Source organism: Muscardinus avellanarius (genome assembly GCF_963383645.1).
Source record: "Muscardinus avellanarius genome assembly, chromosome: 1".
Taxonomy (NCBI): domain Eukaryota; kingdom Metazoa; phylum Chordata; class Mammalia; order Rodentia; family Gliridae; genus Muscardinus; species Muscardinus avellanarius.
In genome coordinates, this window is record NC_137786.1 from 124,383,526 (window position 1) to 124,399,527 (window position 16,002).

At 37.8% G+C, this 16,002-nt stretch overlaps 2 protein-coding genes across 2 annotated transcripts; both read left to right on the forward strand.

Moving 5' to 3' along the window:
* Positions 1–1,908: 1,908 nt before the first annotated feature.
* On the forward strand, positions 1,909–2,844 carry LOC308271860 (olfactory receptor 8G5-like; the record flags this gene model as incomplete). Its single annotated transcript, XM_080708475.1, has 1 exon — positions 1,909–2,844. The coding sequence occupies one exon, from the start codon at positions 1,909–1,911 to the stop codon at positions 2,842–2,844; it is 936 nt and encodes a 311-aa protein (XP_080564601.1).
* A 7,937-nt stretch (positions 2,845–10,781) lies between these two features.
* LOC308278559 (olfactory receptor 10D1B-like) lies at positions 10,782–11,714 on the forward strand (the record flags this gene model as incomplete). Its single annotated transcript, XM_080718391.1, has 1 exon — positions 10,782–11,714. One exon carries the CDS (start codon positions 10,782–10,784, stop codon positions 11,712–11,714), a length of 933 nt encoding a protein of 310 aa, XP_080574517.1.
* Between the last annotated feature and the right edge of the window lie 4,288 nt (positions 11,715–16,002).

Consider the following 16,002-nt stretch of genomic DNA (forward strand, 5'->3'; position numbering starts at 1 on the left):
TTCATATCCTTTTATGTATCTTTTTCTATAAAATATTTGTTCAAATAGCACACTAACTTTTTAAATTTTGTTGTTTTATTGTAAAAATTATATGTTTTACATGTTTAAATAAAATACCATTTTCAGAAATGTGTATTACCTAGATTTTCATTTTCTTAATGGTTTTTGTAATTTTATTTTTAATGTTGATAAAAATAATTGAAATTTTATTTATGAGGTTTTCTTTCTTTTTTATTTTTGTGCATTTATATTCTAAGAATCTTAAACTCTATGATTATAAAGATTATTTTTTGTGATTTTGTTTTTCCAAATGCTTTATAGTTTAGCTTTTATGTTCATATCTGATTAATTTCAGTTTAATTTTGTTGTAAAAATGTGTTAGAATTGTTCTGATTATTCATATTTTATATTTTTATAATTAAAATCCAATCCACTTGTAATTTTACTTTGTTGTGTGTGATAGTTAAATTATTCACTATTTAATAGGAAAGGGAACCAAATTAGTAATTCTGTTTTCTGATTTATTATCTCTGCTTTGTACTTCCTTCTAATTCATAGATGTTAGCCCGGTAGTACACACTTGTAATCCCAGCATTCAAAAGGCTGAGACAGGAGGATTGAGGTTTATGGCAGACAGCCTCAGCTATATAGTGAGGCCCTTTGCAATTCAGTGAGATTCTGTTTCAAAATAAAGAATAATAAAAAAGCCAGGCATGGTGGCGCATGCTTGTAATCCCAGCATTCGGGAGGCTGAAACTGGAGGATCGCGGTTCGTGGACAGCCTCAGCTACTTAGTGAGGCCTGTGCAACTCAGTGAGACGGTTTCAAAATAGAGAATAAAAAAAAAGTAGGGCAAGGGGTGTAGCTTGGAGGTTGAATGTCCCTGGGTTCCATCCTCAGGGGGGGGAGAATGAATAATAAAAAATAGAGCTGAGGGGTAGCTAGAAAGTAGAATGCCTCTGGATTCCATCTCTAGTACCACAAAAAAAAGAAAGAAAAAACATTCATGGATATTTAAAAAAATCGAAATTTCTGTTTCTGTAATTTGAAATCAGTAATTATCACTTATTTTCCAATTAGTAGAATTTAAACGGATATTAACGGAATTCTTATTCATGCTCACTTTTTGATTGATAAGTGTCAGCCAGTTTTATTATGAGGTAAATATTGTTCTCTCTTACAGATTTGAAAGTCATAACATATACATCTCTTTACTTATGCAAAGGTGTCAGTAAATGGTGAAGTCACAATATGAACATGGGCCTGCTGACATTAAAACCTGGCCATGTAGCCAGCTTCCTTTCTGCTTCCTTCAACGGAAGGCAGAGTTGACCCAACTATCACAAAAGAGCTGTGGGCCGCTCCCTAGTGATGTGCACAGTCACCATTGCACACATTGCTCCAGCTCAATAAGACTTGAGAATCTGAAGATTTTACACAGAAATCCTTAATCCTACCACCATCTAAAAAACTGAAAAGTTTGGCAAGAAGATTTCTTGTTCACTCTTGCCAGAAATTGGTTTCAGGTTATTAAGAGTTGGTGCCCTCAGACTTTGCTGCTTGCTTCAAATTGCTGCTCAGCCATGTATGTTCAGTTAACATTGCCTTCTGTAAATATAAGAGTTTCTGAGTCTCAACCTAGGAATATTTTCTTGAAAGTCATTAAAATCTTCAAACTGGAAAGAGCCATGTTCAAGGTTTCCAAATATGATAAGTATATTTTTATGTAGAATCATTATTACATTTGAGAAGAAAATAAATATTAAATTGAGGCAAATGTCACTTAAATAAATAGATTCAGAGTGAAATGATCATACAGAAAGAAAGGGTGTCCTCTCCTCTCAAGGAGAATATCATCAACTCTAACAATTATGTTTTTCTTTGCCCATCAAAGGCTCAACAGAGAACATGGAAGCAGGAAATCATTCCACAGTGACTGATTTCATCCTGGCTGGGCTCTCACAGAAGCCAGAGCTCCAGCTGCCCCTCTTCCTACTCTTCCTGGGAATCTATGTGCTCACCGTGGTGGGGAACCTGGGCATGATCACACTGATTGGGCTCAGCTCTCACCTGCACACCCCCATGTACTATCTCCTAAGCAGTCTGTCCTTCATTGACTTCTGTCATTCCACTGTCATTACTCCTAAAATGCTGGTGAACTTTGTGGTGGAGAAGAACATCATCTCCTACCCTGAATGCATGACTCAGCTCTACTTCTTCCTCGTCTTTGCTATTGCGGAGTGTTACATGTTGGCTGCAATGGCGTATGACCGCTATGTCGCCATTAGTAGGCCCTTACTTTACCATGCCATCATGTCCCATGAGACCTGCTTTTCCCTGATTTTAGGGGTGTATGTTATAGCTGTGGCTTGTGCATCAGTTCATACGGGCTGCATGATTAGGGTTCACTTCTGCAAGCTGGATGTGATCAACCATTACTTCTGTGATCTAATTTCTATCTTAAAGCTCTCCTGCTCTAGCACCTATGTCAATGAATTGCTGATTCTAATCTTTAGCGGAATCAATATCCTCGCCCCAACCCTAACCATCCTTGGCTCTTACATCTTCATCCTGGCCAGCATCCTGCGCATTCGCTCCACTGAGGGCAGGTCCAAAGCCTTCAGCACCTGCAGCTCCCACATCTCGGCCGTCGCTGTCTTCTTTGGTTCTGCTGCATTCATGTACCTGCAGCCCTCATCAGTCAGCTCCATGGACCAAGGAAAAGTGTCCTCTGTGTTTTATACTATCGTTGTTCCCATGCTGAACCCCCTGATCTACAGCCTGAGGAATAAGGATGTCAGTGTTGCCCTGAAGAAAATGCTGAGGAGAAGAAAATTCTTGTGAAAAGAAATAACATGAAAGATATTAATTACATCCAAGTCTTTGGATATCACATTGTACGAGCTGATCTATTTCATTTTGGACAATCTGTCATCATTTCTGTTTGTTTAGTGGGGTGATATGGGCATTATTACTTTTCCCATGGCCTTTTTTTTTTTTGGTGGTATTGGGGATCCTGAAAACCCTTCTACCTCCAGGATACACTCCCAGGCCTATTTTATGCTTTTTATTTGGAAACAGGGTCTTCTAAGCCAGCATGGCTGGCTTTGTGATCCTCCTGTCTCTGCCTCCCAAGCATGGAGATTACAAGTGTGTGCCGCCATGCCTGGCTCTCATGGCCTTTTTAATGGTGTTGGCTTTTAAGGTTTTTTTTCATAGTAGCAGTCAGAAGCAAATCAGAAGAAATACATGACATGAATGCATAGGCCATCAATGCTATCTCCATTACCTTTTCCACTTTCTTCCATATGTTTGATAAAGTATAATCCTTAACATAACAAAAAGTCCATCTGCCAGCAGTGATAGCAGTGATTAACAAACTCTATTTTAGTGGTACATTATAATTATACATCATACTAAGGTATAGGATGATAGGAATATACATGTATACAATACTTAGTATGTTTCCTACCAGATCCCAGGTTTAAGGCCAGTCTTAGAAAGTTAGTGAAACACTTTCAAAATAAAAAATAATATGACCTGGGTTGTACCTCAAAACTCCAGGGTTCAATCTCCAGTAAAACACTCAAACACTCTCTCTCTCTCTCTCTCTCTCTCTCTCTCTCTCTCTCTCTCTCTCTCTCCCAAACCAAACCTTCTAGTGTAAATCCATTTATTTCACTTAAGTTCAGTTAAATAATTCTCTAAACAAAATTTTGACCTACTTATTATTACAAGCATATCTCCAGAGAACCAACAAAAACTGTGTCAAAATGGGACCTAGAAAAGTACACTTTAAAGGTTATAAGAATCTTAAATGTCATTTTTCAGAGAATACATCTTTGAAGCTCCAAATAACCACCCTCACACCACCCCTCTTTTTTTGCTTCAGATGCTGCCTTCGTTTCATCTAAGCATCTACTGTTTATGGAACTTTCATGGTGCCTGGGTGTTTTCATTTTCATCCACTTGCTTGAGTGACTTATCCTCCAATGGGACACAGTAGTTGTCACTAGAGTCCCAAAGTCTGAACTAATCATGTCCTGCCAGTTGCTCCATAAACCAAACAGAAAAAAATAATGGTAAGAAACAGGAAAAGAGTGCTAATTGTAGTTGCAGCAGGAAGAGAAGAGCACCCACATCCTTAGCTCTGTCTTCAGGCGAATTGACATGAGCTTCTAGATTATATAGACAAAGGGGCCCAGAAATAAACAAAATTACACAGTTTTGGTCAGACTGTGATCTGGTTGGTCATTATCTCAGAATTGGTTGATAAGGTTTTGTCTGGGATAAGAAAGTTGCTGTTGTTTGAGGTGGGAGTAACTTGGACTCATCACAAATTGTTTATCAATCAGACATGTTCCTACAATTAAAGGTGGCTCAGAGTAAAAGATGCAAAATGAAGGCCAAGTTTTTATTTTCCTTGTGCTTGTCCAGTAGACATTTTCAGGCCCTAAGTACATGTTAGAATGTACAAACACTTAGTCCCAGTGTACAGGGACTCAAGTACACTGAATGATAATCATAACAGACATCTTCAATATCCACTTCACACCCTCTGGTTGCCTCTAATTTCATTCTCATGTACACTTGTTAGTTCTCTGTAAGCTCAAACTGGCCTTGAATTGACAACATTCTACTCTGAGTATGCACTATGTCCTTTTCATGTTTTAAAGTCAACTTTATTTTAGGACAGTTTTAAATTATTTAATTTTTCTTTTATTAAAATACTTTTGTTGGTGCACTGTAGTCTCACATCATAATGTAGTTCCGAGTGATAAAGACATACATGCACACAGCACTTCGTGGGCTTTCCCTGAGCTCCTACCTCCCTCCTCTTCCTCATACATGATATTATGATTGGCATTATTAACTTCATATATGTGCATAAATTCAATGGAAGTGTTTCCTTCATTAAAAAAATTTTAATGATACTACAAAATTTCCGTACTCAGTTGTCTCTATTATTCCCTTTTATTTGCATCTTACTATTTTACTTACATCTTACTATTATTGTTGTAGTATTATTAACTGTGGTCTATATTTATTTCTTAGGTTTTATTTCAATTAAAAATTAAAAATTTTGTATATTTATGGTATAAACATATTTTAATATATGTTTTCATTGTAAAATGGCTAAATAATCTAGTCAGTGTCTCACATGCATATCGTGTTTGTGATGAAGAAACTTAAAATCTATTTTCTTTATGTTCAACTATATGATATGTTGCTGTTAACTAGAATAATTATACTGCACATTTTTACTGGACGGAATGATTTTGGATTCTCTGATCAATGTCCAATTGCCCTCAGAGCCCCTGTTAACCATACATCTACTTTCTATGTTTATAAATCTGAATTTTTAGATAGTATATATAAATGAAATCACAGAGTACTTGTCTTTCTCTTCCTAGATTATTTCCCTTAGGATAATGTTCTCCCGGTTAGCCAGACTGTTACAAATACCAAGATTTCCTGTTTTTTGTTTTTTTGTTTCTGATACTAGGTATTGAATCCACAGCCATTTTACCTCTAAATTATACCCCTAACCTTATTTTTTTTTAATTTTGAAACAGAGTCTTGCTAAGTTGCTGAGGTCTCACTAAATTGCCAAAACTGATCTTCCCATCTCAGCCTCTCAAGTGTGGGGACTACCAACATATGCCACAGTGTCCAGCTGATTTCCTTATTCTTTAAGGGGAATAGTATTCAATTGTGTCTCCATACCACATTTTCTGAATCCACTCATCTGTTGGTGGATCCATTAATCTGCTGATTTCACATCTTGGCTAGTGTGATTAATGCTGCAGTAAACACGTGAGTGCAGATGTCTCTTTAACATGCTGGTTGCTACTTCTTCAGTAATACATCCAGCACTGGGACTGCTGGATGGTATGTCGTCCCCCCCCCCCCGGGTGTGATATTGAGCAGAGGTGGTGAGGGAGGGCAGTCTTGTCCTCATTCTCAGAGGAATAAAGTCCACCATTTCTTTTTACCCTTATTCTGAGGCTTTCTCCATCTCTGCTCTTACCAACCAAAAATTCAGAAGAGTCCTTTCTTTATAGGGCAACACTTACCCAATAGGACTAGGTGGATGTGTATAAATGCTCCATGTGCTAGGCCAGTAATCAGAGTAACCATTCTCGGAATTATGTCATCCACTTAATTATGTCTTAGAAAGTACCCAGAAATATGAGTAAACATTCACAGAGCCACTTTACAAGTACCTCAATATATGAGCCCCGAATCCTGCAAACAGCACCTCGAGAACACACTTTGATGTGAGTTCTTGAACCTTTGTTCATATGAACATATGATTCAGTGTATCTTTCCCTTCAGTCCTACATTCACTTAATCAATCTTTGTGGCATTTGGGTTCAGTGAGCCAGGGTTATTGTTTCCTCTTTGAATTCTTTGAGAAGATAATAATCTTCTAACCCCTCTTCAATACCCACTCACACAAATAGTATATGAATACATATTTTATATGAGTTTTTGTGTTATTATAATTGAATGGTCTTAAGAAAAGTAAAACTTCACCTCCCCTTTGAAGAGGTGGAATTTATCTCCATGGGTGAGTCATTTCAGGCTAGTTGTGTGGGGCAAGAACAGTCTGAAAGCTTACTGAATATTGAGCTCAGAAGCAAAAGTTAGAGATGTGGGATGTTATTTTTACTGAAGCAAATTTTGCAAATGTTCTTTGTGTTTCAACATAATCTGAGGTGTACTCTTGGGGATCATTTTCAGCTTGTGAAATTTCCCTGTAGCTCTGGAACCTGTTGACTGCAACATAATATGTTCTTGAGGGATTTGTGTCCCTCTCCTGGGCTATAATCTGGTGTCATACACCATTCATAAAAATGTAGATAAAGATAGCTAAAGATTGCAAGAAAGCCAAGAGGACTTCTCCAAATCTGGAGAATAGATCTGTGAGTGACTTTCTCACACAGGGCAGTTGCTCTCTGTATCAAGTCACTAGGAGGTAGTGAAGGAGAAGTAGAATGAGCATGATGCTTGGAGTCAAAAGACTTGGGTATGACTTTTTTACTTTTAAAAAAGTTTGGACTTTAATGTCTTCCTCTGAAAAGTGGAGTTAACTATCAGGGCCTTACAGAGAGTTTGTGGAATTATTGAGGAAAGTATAAAATTATAAAAATAAGGCAACATTAGAATAGTATTAAAGTTATCATTGTTTATTAATGAATATCAGGAATTCAAAATTGATCACACTCAAAAATTTATTTCTACCCTTCTAGGTGTAAAACTCAACTCCCTAAGGTAAAATGGGAGTGAACATTGCCTCTCTCAGAATCGTGGTAAGGACTAGAAAATTTAATGTATGTAAAGCATTTGGGACAATGCCTAGACTGACTCGTCTTCAACATAACGCCTGTATTTTGTTTGGGTTTTAACTATAGTGCATACACGACAGCATTCTTAGGAGCATGTACAACCCCAAGGGATTCTTCTGCACCGGCATTCTGATACTACCCAGGGTGTGTGCTTCTCCTCTCTCAGGATGCAACAAAATTGTATTGAATTATTATTTTAACTACTTAGAACTATAATCATAACTCTTAATAAGTTTTTGTGCTACTGGGGAGTGAATCCAGGGGCATTCTACCTTGGAGCTATACTTCCAGCCCTTTTATATCTTATTTTGAAACACTGTCTCTGCTAAGTTGCCGAGAATCTCACTAACTTGCTAAGGCTGGTCTCAAACCTGTGATCCTCCTGTCTCAGCTTCCCAAGTACTGGGATTGTAAGACATGAACCACAACACCAAGATGCATAATTCTCAACATTTTTAAAAGTGGGTAAAGCTCCCAAAAGTAAGTCAAACATTGTGCCTGCTCAGTCATATGACCTCAAAAGAGCTGGCCTATATAATAAAATCAAAAAGTCAGTTATAAGTGATATAAGGATAAATGTGTGATAATTTCATATTCTAATCAGGGATCTCCTTACTTTCATGAAAGACTTTTAATGGGCACAGAGCAGCTCCCAGTGATTTCACCAATATTTGCTCTATTTTTCTTCCTTCCTCTTTCCCTCCTGCCTCCCTTGCTCTCTCCTTCCTTCCTTCTTTCATTTCATCCTCCCCTTTTTCCTCCCTCCCTTCTTTTTTTTTATCCTTCCTTTCTTTTGAAATGAAATCTAAGCTATTATCATTTCCATACCTTTTTCTCTCTTTGCTTTATATTTGCCATGGAAAAGCACACAGTAAGCCTACACAACAGCTTTTCTAGTATTCCAGTCAACTGTCATGTCTCTGCTCCTCTAAACAAAACCCGCATGAAAGCCCTCACAGCAGAAGGGTAAAGAAGCATTGGCTCTGGAATCAGAACTGTTTTTCATCTCGGATTAGTCACTTACCAAACCCTCCAACCAAGTCATTGAATCTCTCCAGGCCTTAGTTTTCTCTCCTACTGAAGAAGGTTATTTTGAGAATTCATTAAACAAAGAAACTACTGAATATATATATATATATATATATATATATATATATATATATATATATATATATATATATATTGTGTGTGTATCACAGTATCTTGTAAGATTTCAATTGATATTGCCATTTATAATTAATTGTTTATTAATGGGATATTTAAAGCCACTTTACCAATTTATAATCTTTCAGACTAGAGTAGATTGGGTGCATTCAGAGTGGTATGGCCATAGACTATAATCTTTCTTCAAATGTGTTTAGCTTATTAGAGTTGCTTTCAAGGTATATTTGCTAGAAGGACACATAAGATACTCAGTTGATTATTTATTAAAACTTGTCTTAAATAATGATGCTCTTTGCAGATATCTAATACCTGAAATGTTTATATACTTAAAGTGGAAGTGGCACAATGTTAGCACATTCAAACACTTAAAAATGTGAGCCTCACCAGGTGTGGTGCCCCTCATTTGTAATCCCAGCATTCAGAAGGCTGAGACAGGAAGATCATGGTTTGCAGACAGCCTCAGCTACTTAGAGAGGTTCCTTGAAACTCAGTGAGACCATGTTTCAAAATAAAGAATAGAAAAGAATAGAGCTAGGGTTGTAGCTCGGAGATAGAATGCCCCTGGGTTCTAATCCCAGTATAACAAAACAAAACAAACAAACAAACAAAAAAAACAAACAAAAGAACATGTGAGCCTGAAAAGAAGTAATCAGAGCTGGGTGTGGTGGCGTATGCTTTTGATCCCAGCATTTGGCAACTCAGTGAGACCCTGTTTCAAAAAAATAAAGAAAAATAACAGGGCTGGGGGGTGTAGCTTAGAGGTAAAATGCCCCTGGCTTCAATCCCAGAGAGAGAGAGAGAGAGAGAGAGAGGGAGAGAGAGAGAGAGAAAGTCTGTTCTCCAGATGAGCAGAATGAAAAGGGATGGAGGAGTTTCACAATTCAAAACATCTCACCATTATTTTATTTGGATGGTAATGTGGTTAATTTAAATTACTCCCTCAGTGGTACCAATGACTGAGTCACAAGAAATCCCCAAGGGAATCCCAAGGCAGTGATCCAGAGGGAACTTCTGTGCTCAAGTCTGTATGCCTTGTCCTAACACTGAATCTCAGCTCCTGAGGCTGGACCCTCTTGAGAGCCAGAGGATGTGACTTGGGTTATGTCTTACAGAAATACTGCAGGAAATTCTGCCATGTCTCTGTGGGCAATGTGAGTGTTAATGTTTTTTCTCTCTTTTCTTTGGCACGCTGCCCCTTCGTTCACTGAACATATTTTTGATAAAATATGTTAAAATTATTTGATATTTTCTTGAGGGGGGAAATTTTTTAATGACTTTTAAAAAATATGCTAGATTTTTTTTTTTTTTGGTACTAGGAATTGAACCCAGAAGCATTATGCCTCTTAACTACAGCCTCAGCTTTTATTATTTTTTTATTTGAAAACAGGGGGTCCCACTGAGTTACCAAGGCTGACTTTAAACTTGCAATCATCCTGCCTCAGCCTTCCAAGTACTAGGGTTAAAAGCAGTTGCTACCACAACTTGTAAATATTTTCTCAGTGTAAGTTGTCCTTTAATTTCCTTGTAAGCAATTCTTGTGGGTTTTCATTTTTTAAGCTTTAATTTTGAATCAATTTTAGACTTAAAAATTTCAAAAGTACTATAGAAACTTTCCATATAGCCAGTACTCAGCATCCTTAAAAATAATATTTTACATAACTTCAGTTATTTTAGTAGAGTCAGAAAATTAACACTGCTATGTTGCTAATAACTAAAAATCTTATTTTAACTTCACCATTTTGACAACTAATATCTTGGCTTTGGTGCTAGGATCACACCCAGAATTTCTCATTGCATTTCATTGTTCTTTCTCTTTAGTCACTAGTAGTCCATAAGAGTTTTTAATTCATTTGCTATTTAAATGATCATAACATAGAAAAATTTTTAAGAAACCTTATTTTTTCCTTTTTAAAATGTTTAGATTGTATTTTTGGTGTATGAGAAAGGTTTAACTAAGCCAAGGTCACATAGATATATATAGTTCTTAGAAAAGTTATTTCTGTTATTTTTGTCTTAGGTGTTTTCATTGTAATCTGAGAAAAAATAGACTGGTTATGTTAATGCAATGTGGGCAAAATAAAAAGTTCCAGATTACAGTCAACAGCTTTTATTATTCTCTTGTTTTTATGTAGATTTGCTCCTATATGATAAGGTTGAATGTAGATTATTAAAACACAAAACCAACTTATCCATGAGTGATCTTAGTTTGATATCAGTGTTTACACTTTGGAGTCCTAGGTTCTGAAGTCCGGTACTCTGACAAAAATGAAGAATCGCTCGGTGGTGACTGAGTTTATCCTGCTGGGCATCCCGCACACAGAGGGCCTGGAGACCACGCTCTTTGTCCTGTTCTTGTCCTTTTACATCTTCACCCTCATGGGGAACCTGCTCATCTTGCTGGCGATTGTCTCCTCCACTCGGCTGCACACTCCCATGTACTTCTTCCTGTGCAAGCTGTCCATCTTTGACATATTCTTCCCGTCTGTGAGTTCTCCCAAGATGCTATTCTACCTCTCTGGGAACAGCAGAGCCATCTCCTATGCAGGCTGCGTGTCCCAGCTGTTCTTCTACCATTTCCTGGGCTGCACCGAGTGTTTCCTGTACACGGTGATGGCCTACGATCGCTTCGTTGCCATCTGTCTCCCTTTACGCTACTCCATCATCATGAGCCACCGAGCATGCGCCATCTTAGCGGCGGGGACCTCATTCTTTGGCTGCATCCAGGCCATCTTTCTGACCACTCTTACCTTCCAGTTGCCCTACTGTGACTCCAATGAGGTGGACTACTACTTCTGTGACATCCCGGTGATGCTGAAGCTGGCCTGTGCAGACACCTCGGCCCTGGAGATGGTGGGCTTCGTCAGCGTGGGCCTCATGCCACTCAGCTGCTTCCTCCTCATCCTCACCTCCTACAGCTGCATCGTCTGCTCCATTCTGCAGATCCGCTCTGCTGAGGGCCGGCGCCGTGCCTTCTCCACCTGCAGCGCCCACCTCACTGCCATCCTTCTCTCCTTCATGCCAGTGGTCCTCATCTACCTGCAGCCCAGCCCCAATCCCTGGCTTAATGCAACTGTTCAAGTCCTGAACAACTTGGTCACTCCCATGCTGAACCCCTTGATCTACAGCCTGAGAAATAAGGAGGTAAAATATTCTCTGAGGAAGGCACTACATCAAGTGGCCTTTTTTGCTAAGGAGTGATAGAAATAGAACCTGTAACTAACACTTGAATGACATCACACTTCCCACAAAAGGTATTTCCTTTTGTATGCAAAAAACACAGATATTATCAATGCCTCCTTTTACAGATGAGGAAGCTAAGACTTGAAGACATAGAGGAAATTATTCAAGGTCACATCATTAATGAATTATTCTACCCAGGAAGTATTACCTCTATTGAAACAAATAGCCTGATATTTCTCTCTTACCATCTTGTTCCTACAGTCTCTTTCTCTCTTCTCCTCATCCTTACTCCTGTACTTCTTTATTTTCATCAGCATGTCTGCATTGAATAAGCTCTCATTTGATACTGTAGGAGTTGCTGAAAGAAATGGAAATATTGAACCACATGGCTCTTCTGGTTGGGGTCTTAATTTATGTCTCTTATGGATAAATCAGGGTATTATTGTTCTGTACCACATATAAAATCTTTCTGTTGGTCTTAAACCATAGAATAAAAAGAGAATGTGGACCAAATAGACAGGAAAGTTCTGTGAAGGGATGTCTAATTTTGTTGTTTTGCAGTTTTAGAAAAGTTGTTTTGGTTTGGGTTTGTGGTACTGAGGATGGAACACAAAGAGATTCTACTATTTAGATATACCACTAGCCCTTTTTTATTTTATTTTAAAACAACAGAGTCTCCCTGAGTTAACAAGGGTGTCCTCTAATTTGCAATCCTCCCATCTCAACATCCCGAATTACTGGGATTACAGATGTGTGCCACCAGGCCTGGCCAATATTAGAAAACTTGAATTTGACTTTTTAATCCACAACACAGGTAGTGGTCAATTAGAAGTTCAAATTGCTATTACATTGTGGTTTTGGAGATTCTGCTTATATTAAGTTATGGCTTTAGTGCCCACTGCCTTTCATTTCTTCTTTTTCTTGGTGGTTTTAGCATGAGACAGATACTATTACAGTCCAGAAAATCATGCGATCGAAAGAAAAGACAGTGAGAAGGGGGTGAAAGAAAAAGTAGAGAATGACAGGAAGAAAGAGGGGTAATGGCAAGGAGCAGGATTAGAGGCAATTATTCTCTACTTTGGATTTTTGGAGGTATGTACTGGGGATTGAACTCAGTGGCATACTACCTCTGAGCTACAACCCTAATCCTATTTTACTTTTTTCTTTTTAAATGGTTGTGTAAGTTGCTGAAGCTCTCTGAGTTGGTGAGGCTATCCTCAAACCTGTGATCCTCCTGTCTCAGCCTTCCAATTACTGAGAATCATAGGCATGGGCCACCACACATGGCTCCTTGGGTTCTTTTGAGGATCAAGTATTAGGGAATCTTCAGAATGAATGAATAAACCACAGCATTGTTGGGGGAGGTGTTGAGCCATTGCATGCTTTTGATGGGGAGAACACCTGAGAACACTTTCCCCTGCTCACTTCTGTGTGCCTTTTATTGTAATTGGAACATTCCTTGGAGTCTTCAGCTATATAAACTCATTCTCATCCAAGACTCAGTTCAATTATTGTGTTCTTTGTGAAAACTTTCTTTTCTTGAGTAAGATCAGATTCCCACTTCTCCATGCTCTGAACCAGAAAAAGCAAAGTCACCACTGGGTTGTGTCAGAACATACTTTGGCAAAGCATTTTTGAAGAGTAAAGGTGAAATGAGATAAAGAGAGAAAAAAAGCCGGTTGGGAACTGATGGCACAGAACTGACAGCTTGTTATAGTTAGGTATAAAATGCCTCCTAAAGAGCTCATTTATTAATATTCGGGGTTGATATAGTTGAGTCAAGAGGGTTGTAATACCAGTGGATAAATCTATTGTAATAGATTTACCTCGGTGGTACCCAGTAGGCCTGTAGGGTGTGGCTGGAGGAGTTGGTCCCTGGGGTTTCAGCCTTAGAGATTATATATAGTTCCTCCTCTCCCTGCTTTCTCTTGTTTCTGGCTTCCATGATGTGAGAAGCACAGCCCATGTACTCTCCTTCTATCTCCCATTACCCTGCCCTGATTTGTGATCCCTGGCCTTACAGGACCGAGCCCCAAATTGTCGGAAAATAAACCTTCTTTACTCCAAGTTACATGGTCAGTTATTTAGATTATATCTGTGAGGTTGCTGACCTTAACACAGTTCCTTTGTTGAACATGTTAAGGTCTGAATCTCGGGTAATTGTCATGGGTGAGAAAGCAAAAATTAATTTTCCTTCTACCTGTTAGTATCTATTAAGCATCTCCGGATATTGAGAGCATATTCTTCTAGTCTGTGGGATGGAGCTTCAAGGATAGTTACAATTCCTATCTCTAAAATGATTTTATTCCAGGCATGGTGGCAGCATGCTTGTAATCCCAGTACTTGGGATCCTGAGACAGGAGGATCACAGGTTTGAGAACAGCTTCAGCAATTTAGAAATACCCTGTTTCCAAATAAAAATAAAAGAAGCTAGGGTGTAGTTCAGTGGTAGAATGTCTCTGGATTTAATCCTCAACACCAAAAAAAGTTATTAAATAGAAGAAAAATGTCTAAAAGCATGTTTCAGGTTCATTCCACAAATACATATTTATGAAGTATCCACTAGACCATACAGCTACATCCCCAGTCCTTTTTATTATTTTATATTAGAACAGAATCTCACTAAATTTCCAAGGCTGCCTCTGAAATTGCAATCCTCCTGCCTTAGCCTCCCAAGTCACTAGGGTTATAGGCATGTGCCGTAGCGCCTAACTCTTCTCTCAACTTCTGTAAGATTAACATTTTTAGATTCCTCATATGAATAATATCATATGGTGTTTAATTTTCATAAGGGCAATTAACACAAGTGAACAAAAAAATTGTACAGGTGTGTCTACAACAGCTTTATTAAAAATAGAGTACAAATGACTTAATACCAACCAACTGGTGAACAAAAATCCAAATGAGAGTATACTTCTTCCATAAAAATCTTATTAAGCAATAAAAAAGATTTAGCCAGTGATATATGCAGCAATACAGATAAATCTCACAGAAGTTACACTGAACTTACAAAGCTAAGCCCCAAATAAGACACTGACATCTGACATCTACATGCCTACATTTGCATTCAAATACCTGGAAGGGCCAAGCTAATTTAACAGGAACCATTCAGAACAACCCTTGCTCTAGGGCTTCAAGAATTGACTATGAAAGAGCCTGAGGTAAATACCTGGGGAGTCAGAAATATTCTATACATTGTTAGAAAGGTGATTTATTCTAGAGCAACCATATGCCAACATTTTATGGCTAAGACTTATCTATTTTATTATCTGTAAAGCTTATTGTTAAAAACTTTATATTTTAATGTACAAATAATAAAGTAGGGGCAAATGGAATGTAAGATGGTATATAAATGAAACAAAAAATGCCAGAATGTTGAATACTGTTGTAATCTTTCTTAATAAAACACATCCCCTTCCTCTCTGTAAGATTATTTGAGAATCACTGATTTTGTTTCATTTCCAACCTAATCATTTGCATTTATTTGGCTCCACATTCAACCTTTGTAAGACACACAACAATAAGCCCACACAAGGTAAATCAATCTTACCAACAGTGTGTGTGTGGGTGGCAATGTGATGGAGCAGTTTGGTCGAGACCATGGAGAACCTCAAAGCCAAACAAATAATCCATCCTGAATGATTCTCTAAGTATAAACTTCTTGACAGTGCAAATTAATCTATAGTGATATGACCAAAGTTACTTGATTACCTAGGGTAGGTGGAAGAAGGTTAAGAGGGAAGAATTAGGAGCATTTAAAAAAGTTTTTTTGGGGATGGAATATGTTCTTAATTTGGGGCATGGTTTCACTGGCAAATGCATATGTCAAATTTATCAGGAACCATACTAGTTAAATATGCTATCTATTATGTGTCAATTATTCCCTGATAGAGCTGTTAAAATATTGATAAATAAATAGACAATTTAAAATTGTTTAGGTTAACAAAAAGTTATATGCTTGAAAATATGTCTAAGCTGGAAAAATTGCAGGAACATATACTTTCCATTGAAAGACAACAATTTTGAGAAAATGCCTCAAAATCTGGTTTATAGCTTTAGAAATTACAGAAAAAAAATAGATTACTTACTCTTTGTAACCACATTAATGCTCTAAAATGTCAAATGGATTACCTAGAAAACAAAGGGCTCTCATATTTGGAGAAGATGAATTGAGTTTGGGCTAATTACAAAAAAGTGCAAAGGAAAAAATAATATTTTTTTTTGCAGTACTGGGGATGAAACCCAGGGGCATTCTACCTCCGAGCTGCAACCCCAACCTTATTTTTTATTCTTTATTTTGAAACAG